General features: G+C 34.7%; 1 protein-coding gene across 4 annotated transcripts in view; it reads right to left on the bottom strand.

Annotated features, from left to right (window-relative positions):
* Positions 1-5,145: 5,145 nt before the first annotated feature.
* LOC112053064 (fibroblast growth factor 10) overlaps positions 5,146-14,788 on the bottom strand; it is a 219,153-nt gene continuing 209,510 nt past the window's right edge. For 3 of the 4 annotated variants that reach the window (XM_052888469.1, XM_052888468.1, XM_052888467.1), the window contains one exon: positions 5,146-9,629. In XM_052888469.1, coding sequence (XP_052744429.1) covers positions 9,141-9,629 — 489 coding nt within the window. In that variant the 3' untranslated portion in view covers positions 5,146-9,140. The remainder of the gene's footprint in view (positions 9,630-14,788) is intronic. The other variant, XM_052888471.1, reaches the window with a different exon arrangement.

Here is a 14,788-nt window from a genome sequence, read left to right as displayed (position 1 = left end):
CAGGTGTAGAGCGCATAGCCCCACTTATTATGCGCAAGCCAATGTTTTGAATAACATCAAGTTTTTTTAATAATGTGGAATTGGCTTGCATATATGCAAGGAAACTATAATCAAAGTGACTTCTGACCATGCTTTTATATAATAGAGATAGGACTTTAGGATCAGAGCCCCAAAACGTTCCAGTCAAACATCTCAATAAATTAATGCCTTTTAACGCATTTTTGCTAATATAATTAATATGTCTGTCAAATTTTAATTTATTATCGATAATTACACCCAAAAATTTCTTTTGATTTACAAATGGAATATCTGTACCATTATATTTGATGTTATTCCCCACTGGGCTGCCAAAAATCATACATGAACTTTTGGAAGTATTGATATTTAATTTTAACAAATTTTTATAATAAGACTGCAACTGGAACAGTGCAGAATTAATAGTATTTTTAGCTATTTCTATATTTCTATTTACACTATACATTAACAAGTCATCCGCAAATTGTAAAATTTTAACATCTCCTAATAAAAAATTTTCAATTTGTGAGGTGTATAAATTATACAAAATTGGTGACAATGCTGAACCTTGCATAAGACCTTTACTAGTTTGGTTTATCCCATGGAGTATATTATTGTACTTAACATAAAAGTGTCTATTATTAAAAAAATTTGAAAGCCATTTTAACATTTTTCCAGGGATACCGATTTCATGAAGACAATTGATGAGCTGGTTTAAGTCCACATTATCATAAGCCCCCTCTATATCCAAAAATATACATACTGCTGTGGATTTAGACAATTGACAATTCTTCATATCATATATAAATGAAGTTATACTCTCTGATGCGCTTTTACCTCTACGGAAACCATATTGAAAACCTGGTAATAAATTATTAGTTTCTACAAAGTAGTCCAATCTTAGTTTAAGCATTACTTCAAACAATTTTCCTATGCAAGAAGTCAGCGATATAGGTCTGTAAGAATTGCAATCGTCTTCAGGTTTATCTTGTTTCAAAATTGGTATTATACATTGAATCTTCCAACTCTCTGGAATACATTGAGAAAGCCATAACTTGTTAAAAATATTAAGTAAAGCTATTTGACCTGCTTTATGTAACTTTTTAAACATTATATAAGGAATGTCGTCTAATCCTGGTGCAGATTCCTTTCTTGATTGAAGTGCTATATTGAATTCTGCATAGGTGAATGGATTTAGTAGCCACATGGAATTTTCATTGTCATTGTTGTATTCAAAAACAGAGTTGATTAAGTTTGTGTTATTATTATTCTGTTTAAGTTTTGAGATGAAATTTGGAATCCATACATCATTTTTAAGTTTCGGTTGGTTATTTATTCGTTTAAATCTTTTCATATAATTCCATATATAAGTTATAGGAGTGTATCTATTAAATGATGAACAAAGTTTATTCCAACTATCTTTCTTTGCTTTTTTAATGATTATTTTTTTAAGTGCATCTATTTTTTTATAATTTATATAATTTACCATTAACCCTACTCGCCTATATAATTGTAAAGCCTCTTTGGAATTTTTAACTGCTACAGCACAATTTTCATCCCACCAAGGAGCGGGAGCTTTAATAGTTCTTGGACCCTCAAATTTAACAAGCGGAATACATTCTTTTTTTAAAATGTTTAAAATTTCACAAAATTTGTTATATGACTGTAAAGGATCTAGTTCATTAAATGTCATATACTCAAAATACTCCTTGGATTTCTTAAAATATTTATCCCAATCTGCTTTATTATATAAAAATTTCTCTACTTTATCATTGACAGAATATTTAGATGGAATTAAGTTAATTTTTGTGAATGTGGGATAGTGGTAACTACCCAAAGTGTCTACACCTACTGTCCATTCACATAACGGAGCGAGCACTGGGCTCACTCCAGTTATGTCAATAGCAGAACTATTTGCATATGGTCTCTGAAGTGTAGTAGACCTACCAGAATTTAATATGCACAGATCCTGTTCATCAAAAATATCAAATAGGCTTCTACCCCTTGAATTTGTACTATGGCAACCAAAAGAAATATGATGTGCATTAAAGTCTCCTGCTACTAAACAGGGCTTTGGCATATCACTGATGATACTTTTAAGTCTATTGATTTTACATTTATTTTTATTTTTAGGTGGACAATAAACACAAAGTATTGATAAGTCACCAACATTGGTTCCTAAAGAAATTGCTATGGATTGAACATCTTCATAAAATTTTGTTTTCAGAAGTTTATATTTAAATGTATTTCTTAATAAAATACCTACACCACCATGTTCATTCTTTGCATTTTTTCCAACAAAGTTATAGCCTGGGATTTTTACAAGATTACTAGAGTTTTTAAGCCAAGTTTCATTTAATAATAAAATATCAATATTTTCCTGTGTTAAAAATGTTTTTACTAAGGGTTTTTTATTATTAATACTCTGAATGTTATGTTGAGCAATAATGAGCTTTGAAGCCATTAAACTTTATTCAAATGTTTCAAAAATGCTTCTTTAATTTTACTTGTGCTTTTTATGTCATTTGAGTTTCCTATAGTAACTAATGTATTAATTATTGCGGATAATATTTTTTTATTATTAATGATATCTGAATAAGAAATATCTAAATTTTCTTGTGTGTCTAGTTTAGATTGGTGGAATTTTTGCTGTATTTGTTGAGGCTTCGGGAGAGTAGGAAAATTAACACTATTAATTTCAATTACCTTAGCATAAGATTGTTTATTTTTTTCTAATCTCGCTGCCTTTATAGGGCAAGTTTTGGATATGGCTAAGTGAGCTCCACCACAATTACTGCACTTCAATGTATCAGCCGTGCATGCTTTGTAGTGGTGTTCACCAGCACAGCGTGAACAGACCTGTATATTTTTGCATATTTTCCCATAGTGATTAAATCTCATACACTTGAAACATTGCATTAGCGGAGGAATATATGTATAGACCTTATAACGCCAATTGTCTAAATATATATATTGTGGTAAAGTTGTTCCTGCAAAAATTACACTAATAGTTGACAAAGGAACAACATCGTCTACAACCTTTTTCATGAATCGTCTTACACCAATAATCTCACACTCTGAAGAAAGTTTATTAAATAGTTCATGGTTACTGGACTCTTTAGGTATAAACCTGACAACCCCCACCCTCTCCACAGAAGATGCCGGGATGAAGGCACGAAGATTGTAAACCGTTAGGCATTCATGTTTGAGAAAATCATTGGCTGCTGTTGCTTGTTTGAATACTAACATTATTTTGTTAGCATTAATGCGCCTGCTCTCATAGATACCTTTTACTTGTTTAAAGTATTTGGACACAACTAATGGGTTTTTGTTCCCCAATTTAATTTCCGCCTCACTGCTTTCCACAAACACTGGGAATTCCGCGTTAGTGCTATTATCCGTGTAGGCTCTGCTATAACCTGCCTTTATATAGGGTTTATATTTTAAACTCTCGTCCTCACCAGACTTATGCACTTTACGTTTTTTTCTGTCTAGCCTTTCGTAGGCATCACCATCACTGTCTGACGGCATTTTGCCTGATTTAATTTACATTTGTACACTTTATTTCACACGTATATTACTGAAAAAGTTTTAAATTAAAATTTTCAATTTTAAAAGCGCGCTTCTCGATTCCCGCCAAAAATCGAATCTCCCCTCACGCTCGCATTGCTCGCCTCGGCCTCAGACGAAATAAGCTTTATCGATTATATTTAATCTGTGCAAAACGTTTTAAAATAAAATATATTAGTGCTATCATATCAAATAAACATTAATAAAACATAATTCGTAATTGCATAATCAAGCTTCATTTTTAAATTTAGATTTTCTTTATTTCTAAAAGCGCCATCTATCGGCGTAGTTTTCTCTATTGTTTACTGCGACTGTTTTAATAAAGGTAACCGCAAACTGTCGAAGTCGATACGTCAAAGATATTATATACCTGAAATATTTTCTTATAATAAATTATTCTCAATCTGTATGTCGCTGTCGACTGTCGATGTCCGATGTGTTGTACAATTTTAGAAAATTTTCTATTTATTGATTTCATACACAATGCATCAATGTTAAGTATTGTAATCTACTATAGTTTGTTTTCATTTTTAATCAGAGTTGTATAAGACTTAATTAAATTTTTATCTTATTATAATATGATGAATTAAATTCATCTTACTGAAGTAATTTATAATAAAATTCTTTTTACTATAAACTAGAGGACGCCCGCGACCTCGTCCGCGTGAAACTCGATGTAAACTTTCAACTACCCCTACCCTATTTCTACCTACCCTAACCCTACCCTAACCCTACCCTACCCACGGACGATTCGAAAGTACCACGAAACGTTTCTTAAATATACCTTACGCAGCCTCGCCTTGGTGACGCCCACTTCGCAGCCGGCCGTGCAGCAGAAATCGTAATATTTTAATTTCGCCATAATTTCAAAACCAAACGTCTATCTACGTAATCATTCAAAGAACAAATACTATGTACATAAACTGTATTTAGTGATGAAATAGTTTATTTTGATAAACATTAATAGCATGAGTTGAATAAATGCGCTTAAATATAGTCCAAAAAAAAAATCAAATTTTTTAAATAAAAAACTGATTATTGTGCCTCACTCGACATAGATAGGTAGGTATAGTGTGTCGCGGATTTTTTTGTAGATATTTATAAGATCTACAATTAATAAGAACATTTTATGGTTCTATCTTTTATAGTTTAGGCAGCGTACGCAAAATAAGTTACTTTTCTAGTTGATTTTTTACACCTTGTGTCCAAAAAACCCAAATATCCTACGGAACCCTATTTTTTCCTAAATAAAATTAAGCCTATGTTGTGTGTATGTGGATAATGTAGCTTTCGAATGGTGAAAGAATTTTTAAAATCGGTCCAATAGTTTTTGAGCCTATTCATTACTAACAAACAAACATACAAACAAAGTTTTCCTCTTTATAATATTAGTATAGATATAGATTAGGTACCTACTTGCTGATGTAGTTCGTTCAGCCACAGTAGATATAATAAGGTTCAGCTTTGGCAGTATTTATTATACAATCAGAATCAAACGCCAGGCAAATTATTTGGCAGTAATAATAAACTTGTCGTAAAACATTAAATGAAACAACACAATATATTTCAAGAATCATTTTATTTATCTTTCGGTATAAGAGGCTGTAAAAAGTTTATTGTCTAAAAGTTTCGATCAATCTTTTGGTGAGACTAATAAATACATCAAAGGTGGTTTTGACATACGTCAGATAAGTTCAATGACCTTTGTTTTTAATTAACGGCAGTATTCCACTTTGTACATTAAACTGCTTTAGCAACAAATACGTTGTAGCCGGGGAGCGGGTGGGAAATTTTAAACAGGTACTCGATACAAACTGAATATTTATATGTACGTATATCATAGTTTTCCATAATTAACTGATTAAATGGAGAGAAAATTTACTTATGGATGTGGAATCTACTGCGCATTTATTGAATACCTGGTTCAAAATTTTCTAGCTGCTCTTGGGCAATAATAATTATTATTGTAAAAATGTAAAGGTATCGAAATTAATTAAGTAATACTGTTAGACCCCGTGAGGTTCCAGGTTTTTGCTTATTTCCCGGAAAAAGTGGGGTATTAGGAGCCATATATTGGTGGGAATAGATAATAAGCATTCCTCTAACGCTCTCAGCATTTATTATTATTACACTCATTTTATATTTTAAAATCTTATTTGGTTTAACTCGAATGCTCTCTCAACCAAAATTATATTGTTAAAGCCCATGTGTTATGTACCTAATCGATTTCAGAATCGATATTGAGTCAAACAAAAGTTCATAAATGTTATCCAACCGCAATATATAAATAATAAATAATTTAACACAGAGCTTTAATAATCCATTTACATTTTTTTTAAAAAACATTTTATTGAATTATTTATTTCTTCATATTTTGTAAGTTAATATTGAGCTACGAACACGTCAATTACGTTTGGTTGAGCTCGCACAGAGTAAGTGACAACATTAAAGTTAACTTTTAGTTGCACTGCCTAATTAATTATTAAATAATTTATTTTATTCATTAAAATTATGACGACATGAACGAGTATTTTAGTTATAAATGACTCCCGTGTAAAATCCCTTTGCCTTTTTGTTCAAACAATAATTATTATTAACATTGTGCGAAAGAAAATGAGATATACTCTCTGAGTTGGTACATCTATTACAAGTAGGTATTTTATGGCACATGCGTATAAATAACATAAAATTAACTCATATTTATACAAAACGAAATAGGTACCATTTTTTTCAAATTTGCACATTTCTCGTAATATAAACTTCAAGTAGACAATAAAATGGTGTGCAGGAGTTTAATAAATAAGTAAAATGTATAATAAATAATATTTTTAACTTTCTTTTCCACATTACTAATATGTTAAAACGATAAAAATTAAAAATTACAGGCTTTATAAAAGTATCATAATTATAATGTGGCATACCATTTTATGTCTGTTTATTCGAGCAGGTATTTTATACGCCGAGAAATATGTAACAGAATGCGAGCGTACGTAACAATAGTCCATAAAACGATGAGGAATCGATCAACGTTCGAGAATAGATGAAAATATTACACAAGTCTTACAACGTCTATTACAAATATAAAACTATAAAACTAGGTACTGTAACTGGAGAGAATTTACAATACCGAAATACTGCTTCTACTTTCTAAAGATCGATTGGTTTTTAATTTATCTACAATACGAGTCAGGTAATCGATAACAAACTCGAACAATTTACGAGTGAAAATGACAAAATCGATACGTTCTAAGTTGTAAGGGGCCGTACACACAAGTTTAACGTCGAATCAAAGATGTGCATGTCGTTATATCCACTATCGAGTCGATTACAGGATAAAACTATGGCCCCTTATTTTCAGTAAATGCTTAATTAAATTGAACAGATTTGTCGTTTTCATACAATTATATAATTACATTCAACGTAACATAATATTATCATAAATTACTTCGAAATATTCTCTCAGACACTCGTAGGTACAATCATAAAGCTTGTCGCACATATTCACATTGTATAACTAACTGACATCAGCGAACTTCGATTATGTCAAGTCACGTTTTTGTAAACTGTTTGGTAACCCTGTACATTACTGGCAGTGTTTCAGTTACAGCATAGTAAATGTTATATTATTATAAAGCAACCCTAAATTATAAACTTTAAAACTAAAGGACTATGAAAAAAGGAAAATAACATTTTTCATTATAAGTAGGATTATCAAAGAATTTTCTTTTCTAATAGTAATTTTTGTGAGAATTTTATAATAAATGTAGTATGCAGTAGTGGTGAAAAGTTGCTTTTTGTTTGAAAAAAGTTCGCTGACTCAGTGACAATAGAAACAATTTACGCATTACGCACATAACAAGAATGCGAGGGAAATCACTAAAGAATGTATTTGTCCATTCAAGTACAATATTTGAGTACACTATACATACAAACTATATACACTCTGATCAAATTGATGTTGCTAACTTTTGTCAGATTACATACTTAGCTAAAGTAATTTTGCTTGGCTTGAGTTATTTAGCCAACTTGTTTTGAAAATAGTGTCTTACATTATTCTTCTTAGGAGAAAAATGCATAGTTGCAGACATCGGTACGAACAGAGTTTACATAGCCCATGTTGTTACCGAACGGCTATAAATATAATACACATAAATCGGCTCACTAAAAATACAAGCGTATGACAACCTACATATCTACTTACATCGGACGTACTAAAGGGACAGAGATTAAAAAATCAACTAAAACGTTAACAAAATACGACTTTCTCTATGGAAAATAAAATAAATAATTTACAAATTAGATACACGTTTTCATATAACTACCTACTAATAGTCATTTCGTCGATATACGTTATCACTAATTTAATTTTGAATGGTGCGAAGCGAGCGACTCTGCGATGGCTGCCCTTGTTGTCACGAGCTTCAGCTTCGGTTTCAGCCAATCCGAAGGTTAGATTGGTTTGAACTGGTTCAATACAGAGCAATTCTGTGTCTCGTAAGGTCGCTCGCTCCGTGACCGCAGAACTATGAATACAGAAGCATGCCGTCCGCCGCACATAACCTATCATAAACTACTCCCAAACCGTCACTACCTACGTTACTCAGTCATATTTTTCAGTCAATTTCTTAAGAAATTACACCTCAACACTTCCCACTAAGTACAAAGTCTTACTACGATTCCCGCTCATGACAAGTCGTCGTAGTTATCGTTATCGCATTGTAATTATCTACGCGTTACAGACAACCTCTATTAAACCACCAACTTTGTAATAACTAATGTAATATAAAATTAAAGTAATATTTTAAGAAATATCTGAATAAATTTTATGCATTTGAAATTATTGAACGCGAAATTTACATTTTGGCTATTTAAAATAGGGAATATAAAAGTCAATATTATTCAAACAATAGATAATTGTCCGCGATACAATGTAAAAGTAAAAATATATTCGATTGTTTGAAGGATCCGAAAACATTTAACAAGAATTAGTTGCAAAGGAGAAATCGCGGCCCCGACCGGTCACGAGCGGGAAGCTTCCCCATCTCTAACACAGTTCCACCTTACCATACGTTCTCGACTTCATAAGCGAATTCATTTACGTATTAACTAATCTTTTAGTTATCGAATAACTTAAGTTAATAATTTCACGATAACTAAGACAATTGGAATCTTGCCGATAAAACTACGATTTAAAGCGAACTAGGAATACAAATTGAGATAGATAATTTCAGCTTTGGTAGTACAATATAATTCGTTACTTTTAAACGAATTATCGAATTCGATGGCGCACTATGCTCGATCGAGCATAATATGATTTTTGATGAACACTTTTCGATGAAGACGAAGGGCTACGTCGCGGCGGTCGCATCTGTCGGTAATATTAGTCGTATAAAAATTTCGTAGCGTATTTCGTATAAGAGAGCGACTCTAATGAGCTTCAAGGGCCGTTCTTCGCGGAACGGCGTTGAATAGGAATGATAGAGAGATTCGGGCGCGTGTAAGGGTGGAACGGTGCTAGTGTGCGAGCGCCACGGCAGCCCCCAGCGCGAGCACGCTCAGGCGCGGCCCCCGTCCGGCGCGGGCGACCGAAAAAACTCCGCGTCTGTCGTGGACATCGTCGACATGGTGGACTCGTCCCACGTCTCCGTCGTGGTGGTGGTCCCGTTGTCGTGTTTTCTTCTCGTCTTGGGGTGCCGCTGCTTCTTCTTCGGATCGTTCGCTTTCTTGTGCTTGCGCTTGCGTAAGTTCTGCTTTTGCACGCGCCGCTGACAGTTTCTGTGGAAGGGCGGCGGGCGTTTGAGCTTGCCGCGGTGTCGGCGCGGCGGGCAGTGCGCGGGCCGCGGGCCGTCCCACACTCGCGTCATGGTGAGCGCGTAGTACGACAGGTTGCCGAGCGGCCGGCTCGCGGGGATCTGCGTGCGGCGCGCGCGCCCTCTGTTGTCGAGCGCCACGAACGTCTTCTTGCCGCCGCGGATGCGTGAGTACGTGTTGTAGTTGTTCTCTTCGATGTGCTCCTCGAACACGCAGTCGTCCGAGATATCCTTCTGAAACAAACGAAAGCCCATATTCAGTTCCACTATTCAGTTACGTACGCAGAAAGCTTGCCATTCTGAAGTTGGTTTAAATAATTCCTTAGTACACAAAATTACAAGCGCAAGTAGACAAAAATGTACATGCGCGGCTGCGCGGATACACATTCGGAAATTTGATTTCACAGTGGCAACATTATCGCGCGATCGGTTTCAACTCGGTTTTTACGTTCATAAATGTTAAAAAAATATTATCTATAAAATAATCAAAAATAAGATATGTACGCTTGCCCTTATCTAGAGTAAAACTATATTATGTGATGGAAACTTTAATTTGAAAGCAATGTCAAATCCTTCTAGGTAATTCCATAAACTATTCTGTACAGAAAAAAAATCTTTACAACGATACCATTGATATCATAAATTCTAGAACAATACTAATAATTACTTATTTTATCGTTAGATCTTACTCGTAGGTACACACACTGCTATCTGCTCCCGCACCGGTGTAGGTACCTATATTTACTGCTATTCGAAATGCATTAATAAATCGCCAGATAATTTGAAATGTTCGCCGGTATAAGCGTGAGCAAGGAACACACAGTCGGACAGGCAAATAGACAGCATTAGCATACCTAGTCGGATTCCCTTCGCAGTTACGATAAAATAGCAAAAGGTACATCGGAACCGGACGAGCAACATTGAATTCTATAGTAATGATAGAAGATAGGATGTCGTTTGTGATAATATTAGATATTGTTTATGTTGATTGTAGTTTGTTTGTTTGCTGAGTAGAGTCGACAAATAAACACAATGCTAACCAATTTATAAAAATCTTTATTTAAACTTTACATTGCGCATAGTGCAAATAGAAAAGTAAATAAGTAGGTAAGTACCTATTAAGTATATATACGTACATCTTAGGTACATATTAGTAAGTACAGCAAATATTTACAAGGCGGTTTTATCACAGGCTATTGTTAAGTTTTAAATCAAGATTACCATCAAAAGCATATTTTTCCAATGCTGCAGTTCATGGGGAGATTTATTTTATTAGTTTACAAAACTGGCACAATCACTTAACCAAACTTATAATAAATAGATACACATCCCTAAGATGTGAGATAGAGAGAAGAAATAAGACCCACTATACTTATTGTCCAATATGAGTGCTTAAAATGTCTACAGAACTCAGAGCTTAAAAGTCTTCGACACTCTTAATAAAACCGTCTGCCTTCCAATGCCAAACTTAAACAAGGAAAGAAAAACCAAGAACCTCAAAAATGAGTCACCACTTATACCTGGGACCTCAAGAACTGTAATGAACTTTATTTTTTAAATTTTCAACCGACGAAAAACAGATAGAAGGTTATGAATTCGACGTGTATATTTTTTATGTATGAACACGCGTAACTTTTTACTGAGTGAACTCCGATTTTGATATTTGTTTTTTCTTGGAAAGAGTTCTTCCAAGCCTGTGTGGTGTAGATTTAAATCTTAATTAAAAAACTACAAGAAAGAAAAAAGTATGTCTGAGAAACAAAAATCTATTAGATAGATAGATAGATCACTGGCTTGGCACCTCTTTCATAGTGATCAGTAGGTTGAAAATATTATACTTAATGTAATTTTTTGTTCTTTAGTTTCGTGCGTACATTTATGTTTTGAAGTCGGTTGTAATTAAAAGATTCAACACAATAATACAATATTATAAACTAACCTGACGTTTTAAAAATGTAAACCCCAAAACTCAGAAAATGTTAAAGCTTGAAATAAATGAATTTGACTTTGTACTCGAGCCGGAAGGTAGTTTCTTAAAGAACTAAATACGCCTATATAGCTAGGTGTCAAGTTAATGTGCACGAGCTGTACGCAGATCATTTGACGCTTAACGATAAGTATCTATACTTTTTAGTGATTTAAAATCGCAATGAATTTCACGTTTTAATACCGCAGGCGAGTCCAATGAAACCGCGTCAATCCACCCCCCGGGGTCGCCATGGGAGGCCTGATGGCGCCACTTCGCTTCCGCTCATTGTTAGACAGAGGTAACTTAGCCAGGAATTTACGGCAAACTCAGATAATAGCTAAGAGCGTGTCCAGGCTGCGACTTCGCGAATAATACTCGTAAACCAACTTATCGTTAATGACGGCAATAAATTCTATCGGACATTCATTATTCCAGTATAATGGTGAGTAAAAATCCATTTTGTATGTTTTAAAACCGGCACGCCAAACACTTTTTCGTCTTCGTCCTGCAATCAACTACCGTCTTACTATCTTCGCAGCGGTGATGAAGTCAGTTGGTTTGGTTTCTCGGTGTCTTTCGGATGATGTACTTTTTATTTTAGTACACTTTACTTGCTATGTACTTTTTAAGTACTCATATATTTTATGGAAAGTATTTCATGTCAATCGATAAGGGCCTGTGACCTGCGGTAGACAGACCTTCGTTACTTTATGAATGTATGATTGTCGAGTCAGCTGTTACCATTAAAATGCGAATAAATGAAGTATTGGTCATGGTGGTTTAGGAACGTAGAAGGTTTATAGGCGTATTTTAAAACCCCAAAAACAAAAAGAGAGGTGTTATAAGTTTAACGTGTCTATCTGTCTGTCAATATGTCTGTGGCGGTATTGATTGGGAATATACCTACTCCGTGTTCGTTGGAAAATACTTTATTAGGAGTGGGTGCGACAATAATCCAACTCCTTTACTTCGGGCGGTTTCTATGAACTATATACAATGAATTTAAATGAATTGCAGACGCAGTCGCGTGTACAGCTAGTGCAGCAACAGAAAGCTCGACTGGTGGAGACAATTTAAGAGGCATTATGTCCCTCGGCCATTCAGGTATACATATTTATGAATAAAGCAGCCAATTTGTTGGCGGCCCCTCGCCGCAGCCGGCACGATGGATGGAGCGAGTTACCTCGCTAACTGTCCAGTTAAAGCTGTTTTACTACCGTTGATATGCTGCATTATCTATCGAAACTTAACATTATAAAGAGGAAAGATTTGATTGTTTGTTTGCGTTGAATAGGCTCTGAAAGTACTGGATTAGAAAAAGTTTTCCACCAATAAAAAGCTACATTATCAGTAGCACGGGCTATATTTTAACCCCGTATTCCCACGGGAATAGGAAATACTTAGGTACAAATGAGACGCTGTTTCGTTATTAATATAGGTAGGTACCTACCTATGTTTGGCTAGAATCTAGATGTGTTTAAACTCTAGTTAATCAAGTAGCGAGCTACACTTGGATACTCTGGTCCAGAGTGTGATCACTTTGCGGACAAAGTGTTACTTATCTGATGGAACAAACAAGGCTAGAATTGCTTTGTGTCTGAGAGATCAACCATTAGGTCAGACACGCTACCTACGGCTCTTATGTCTTCTACATTTATTTAATAATAAAAGACAAACGAAACCACGAAGCACAGCAGGTAAACGTAGATATACGAAGCTGCGTTAGAAACAACAAGAAACAATAAAGCAAATAGTTCACGTTAGCGGTCTGTACGGTACTTATTAGTGTGAGAACACTTCTGAGACGTTTAATGTTCTATGGAAGGCGGTGTCGGCCAATTTGAACTAATAGTTAAGGCTTTCTCGCCTCGGTATAAATCTGCCGCTAATAGTTACGTAGTCCACGACCTACAGGCTATGGCGACAAGTAAAAATTCACCATCATTCTCAATATATTCTAACAGCCTACTAGTCTAGGGCTTAGCTTCTTATAGAAGAGGAAATATGGAGCTTTGACCACTACGCTGCATGAATGCGGGCTGGGTGGTTGTGATAAGGTTTGATTTTAAGTGATCACTTTCGGGTGCTAATGATAATGACCGGCAGGGTCATTATGTAACTCGGTGAATGCTTTAAAATCACAGTCACGACAACAAATGACAGCGATTTTTCGTTTTTGCGATCATGTAACATAGATCTCCCACCGAAATGACGTCATCTTGGATCGTTCTCTGTCACGGTCACTTGTAGGGATTTACGTGCTAACGTAGAACTGAGTTGTACCACCACCAACTTCCCTACTCCGGGAGATAATTTTACTGAAATATTTTTATAAGAATGATACCCTGAATATCCTCCATTAGTTATATGGCACTAATTGTCCACTAAAATCCCCTTGGTCAAGATGCATTTCAGTGCATATTCTGTGATTTCCAAAGAAATTCCGAAGAAACAGCACCCTTGCTTCATGCTTCTAGGCTCATTTTTGGAAAGTGTTTTCAAATGTAAAGGCAAGAGGACGTTTTTTACTTCTATTTTTTAATTTTAGCTTTAATTGTTCTTAAGCTAGATTTACATTTCGTTTATTGTTTTACTTTCCTATTTCACCTTTAACGATTTATCGAAAAACACTTTCAATTGACATACTTTGTCCAACCGGACACGACCGACCGGACTCGCTATCTGTTGTCGTTAACTAGTGGCTTACAAAAAGGTTTTAATAGCTTTATACAACGCCCACTTCTTACTAACCCTTCATCAAGGGGTGGGGATATTCCACATCACACTATCTTATCATTGTCCCCATTGTCAGTAATAGCCGAGGGTTTTCAATAATACTAGTAGTTTAGAGGAACTAAATTACACACTAAAGCACCTCCCCACGACGAAGTGTTCCCGATGTTCTCAACTTTATGTACTAGACCACTGGGTCTATTACCGTGGTTGTCATTGAAATTTTGCAATTTTTTCATGGCAGAACTTACTTACTTAACTTACTTACCTGTTATAGTTTGTTCGTAACAATAATTGTATGTTTATTACGTAAATCTTTGTAATCAACTTTCTTCTTGTTTTTCAAAAAATCAGTTTTTTATGCAGGATGTGATTTAAACTACGCTTTCTAAAGGACATTTTAACAGAATTTTTTTTTGAAGGACTCTTGTCCAATCAAATAATAAAATTATTTTTGTTTGACCAAGAAGTCTTAATTAAATAATTACGTATGCTAGCAAATCACGGTCCAATAGCACATGTCTGCAGCGGTAACGGCTTGATATCCGATAAAACTGATCGTGTGTTGATCGTGATGTGCATGCATGTGCGGGCTTATTGGATGGTGGGTGGCTAGCATTATATTGGAAGTCTGTAAAACTTAAATGTGTTTATACGAGTATTAGTATCACAGATTTTAGCTTTTCTATTA

Source organism: Bicyclus anynana, chromosome 22 (assembly GCF_947172395.1).
Source record: "Bicyclus anynana chromosome 22, ilBicAnyn1.1, whole genome shotgun sequence".
Lineage (NCBI taxonomy): Eukaryota > Metazoa > Arthropoda > Insecta > Lepidoptera > Nymphalidae > Bicyclus > Bicyclus anynana.
The sequence above is the reverse complement of the archived record's forward strand: the minus strand, read 5'-3'. Positions and strand labels throughout refer to the sequence as shown.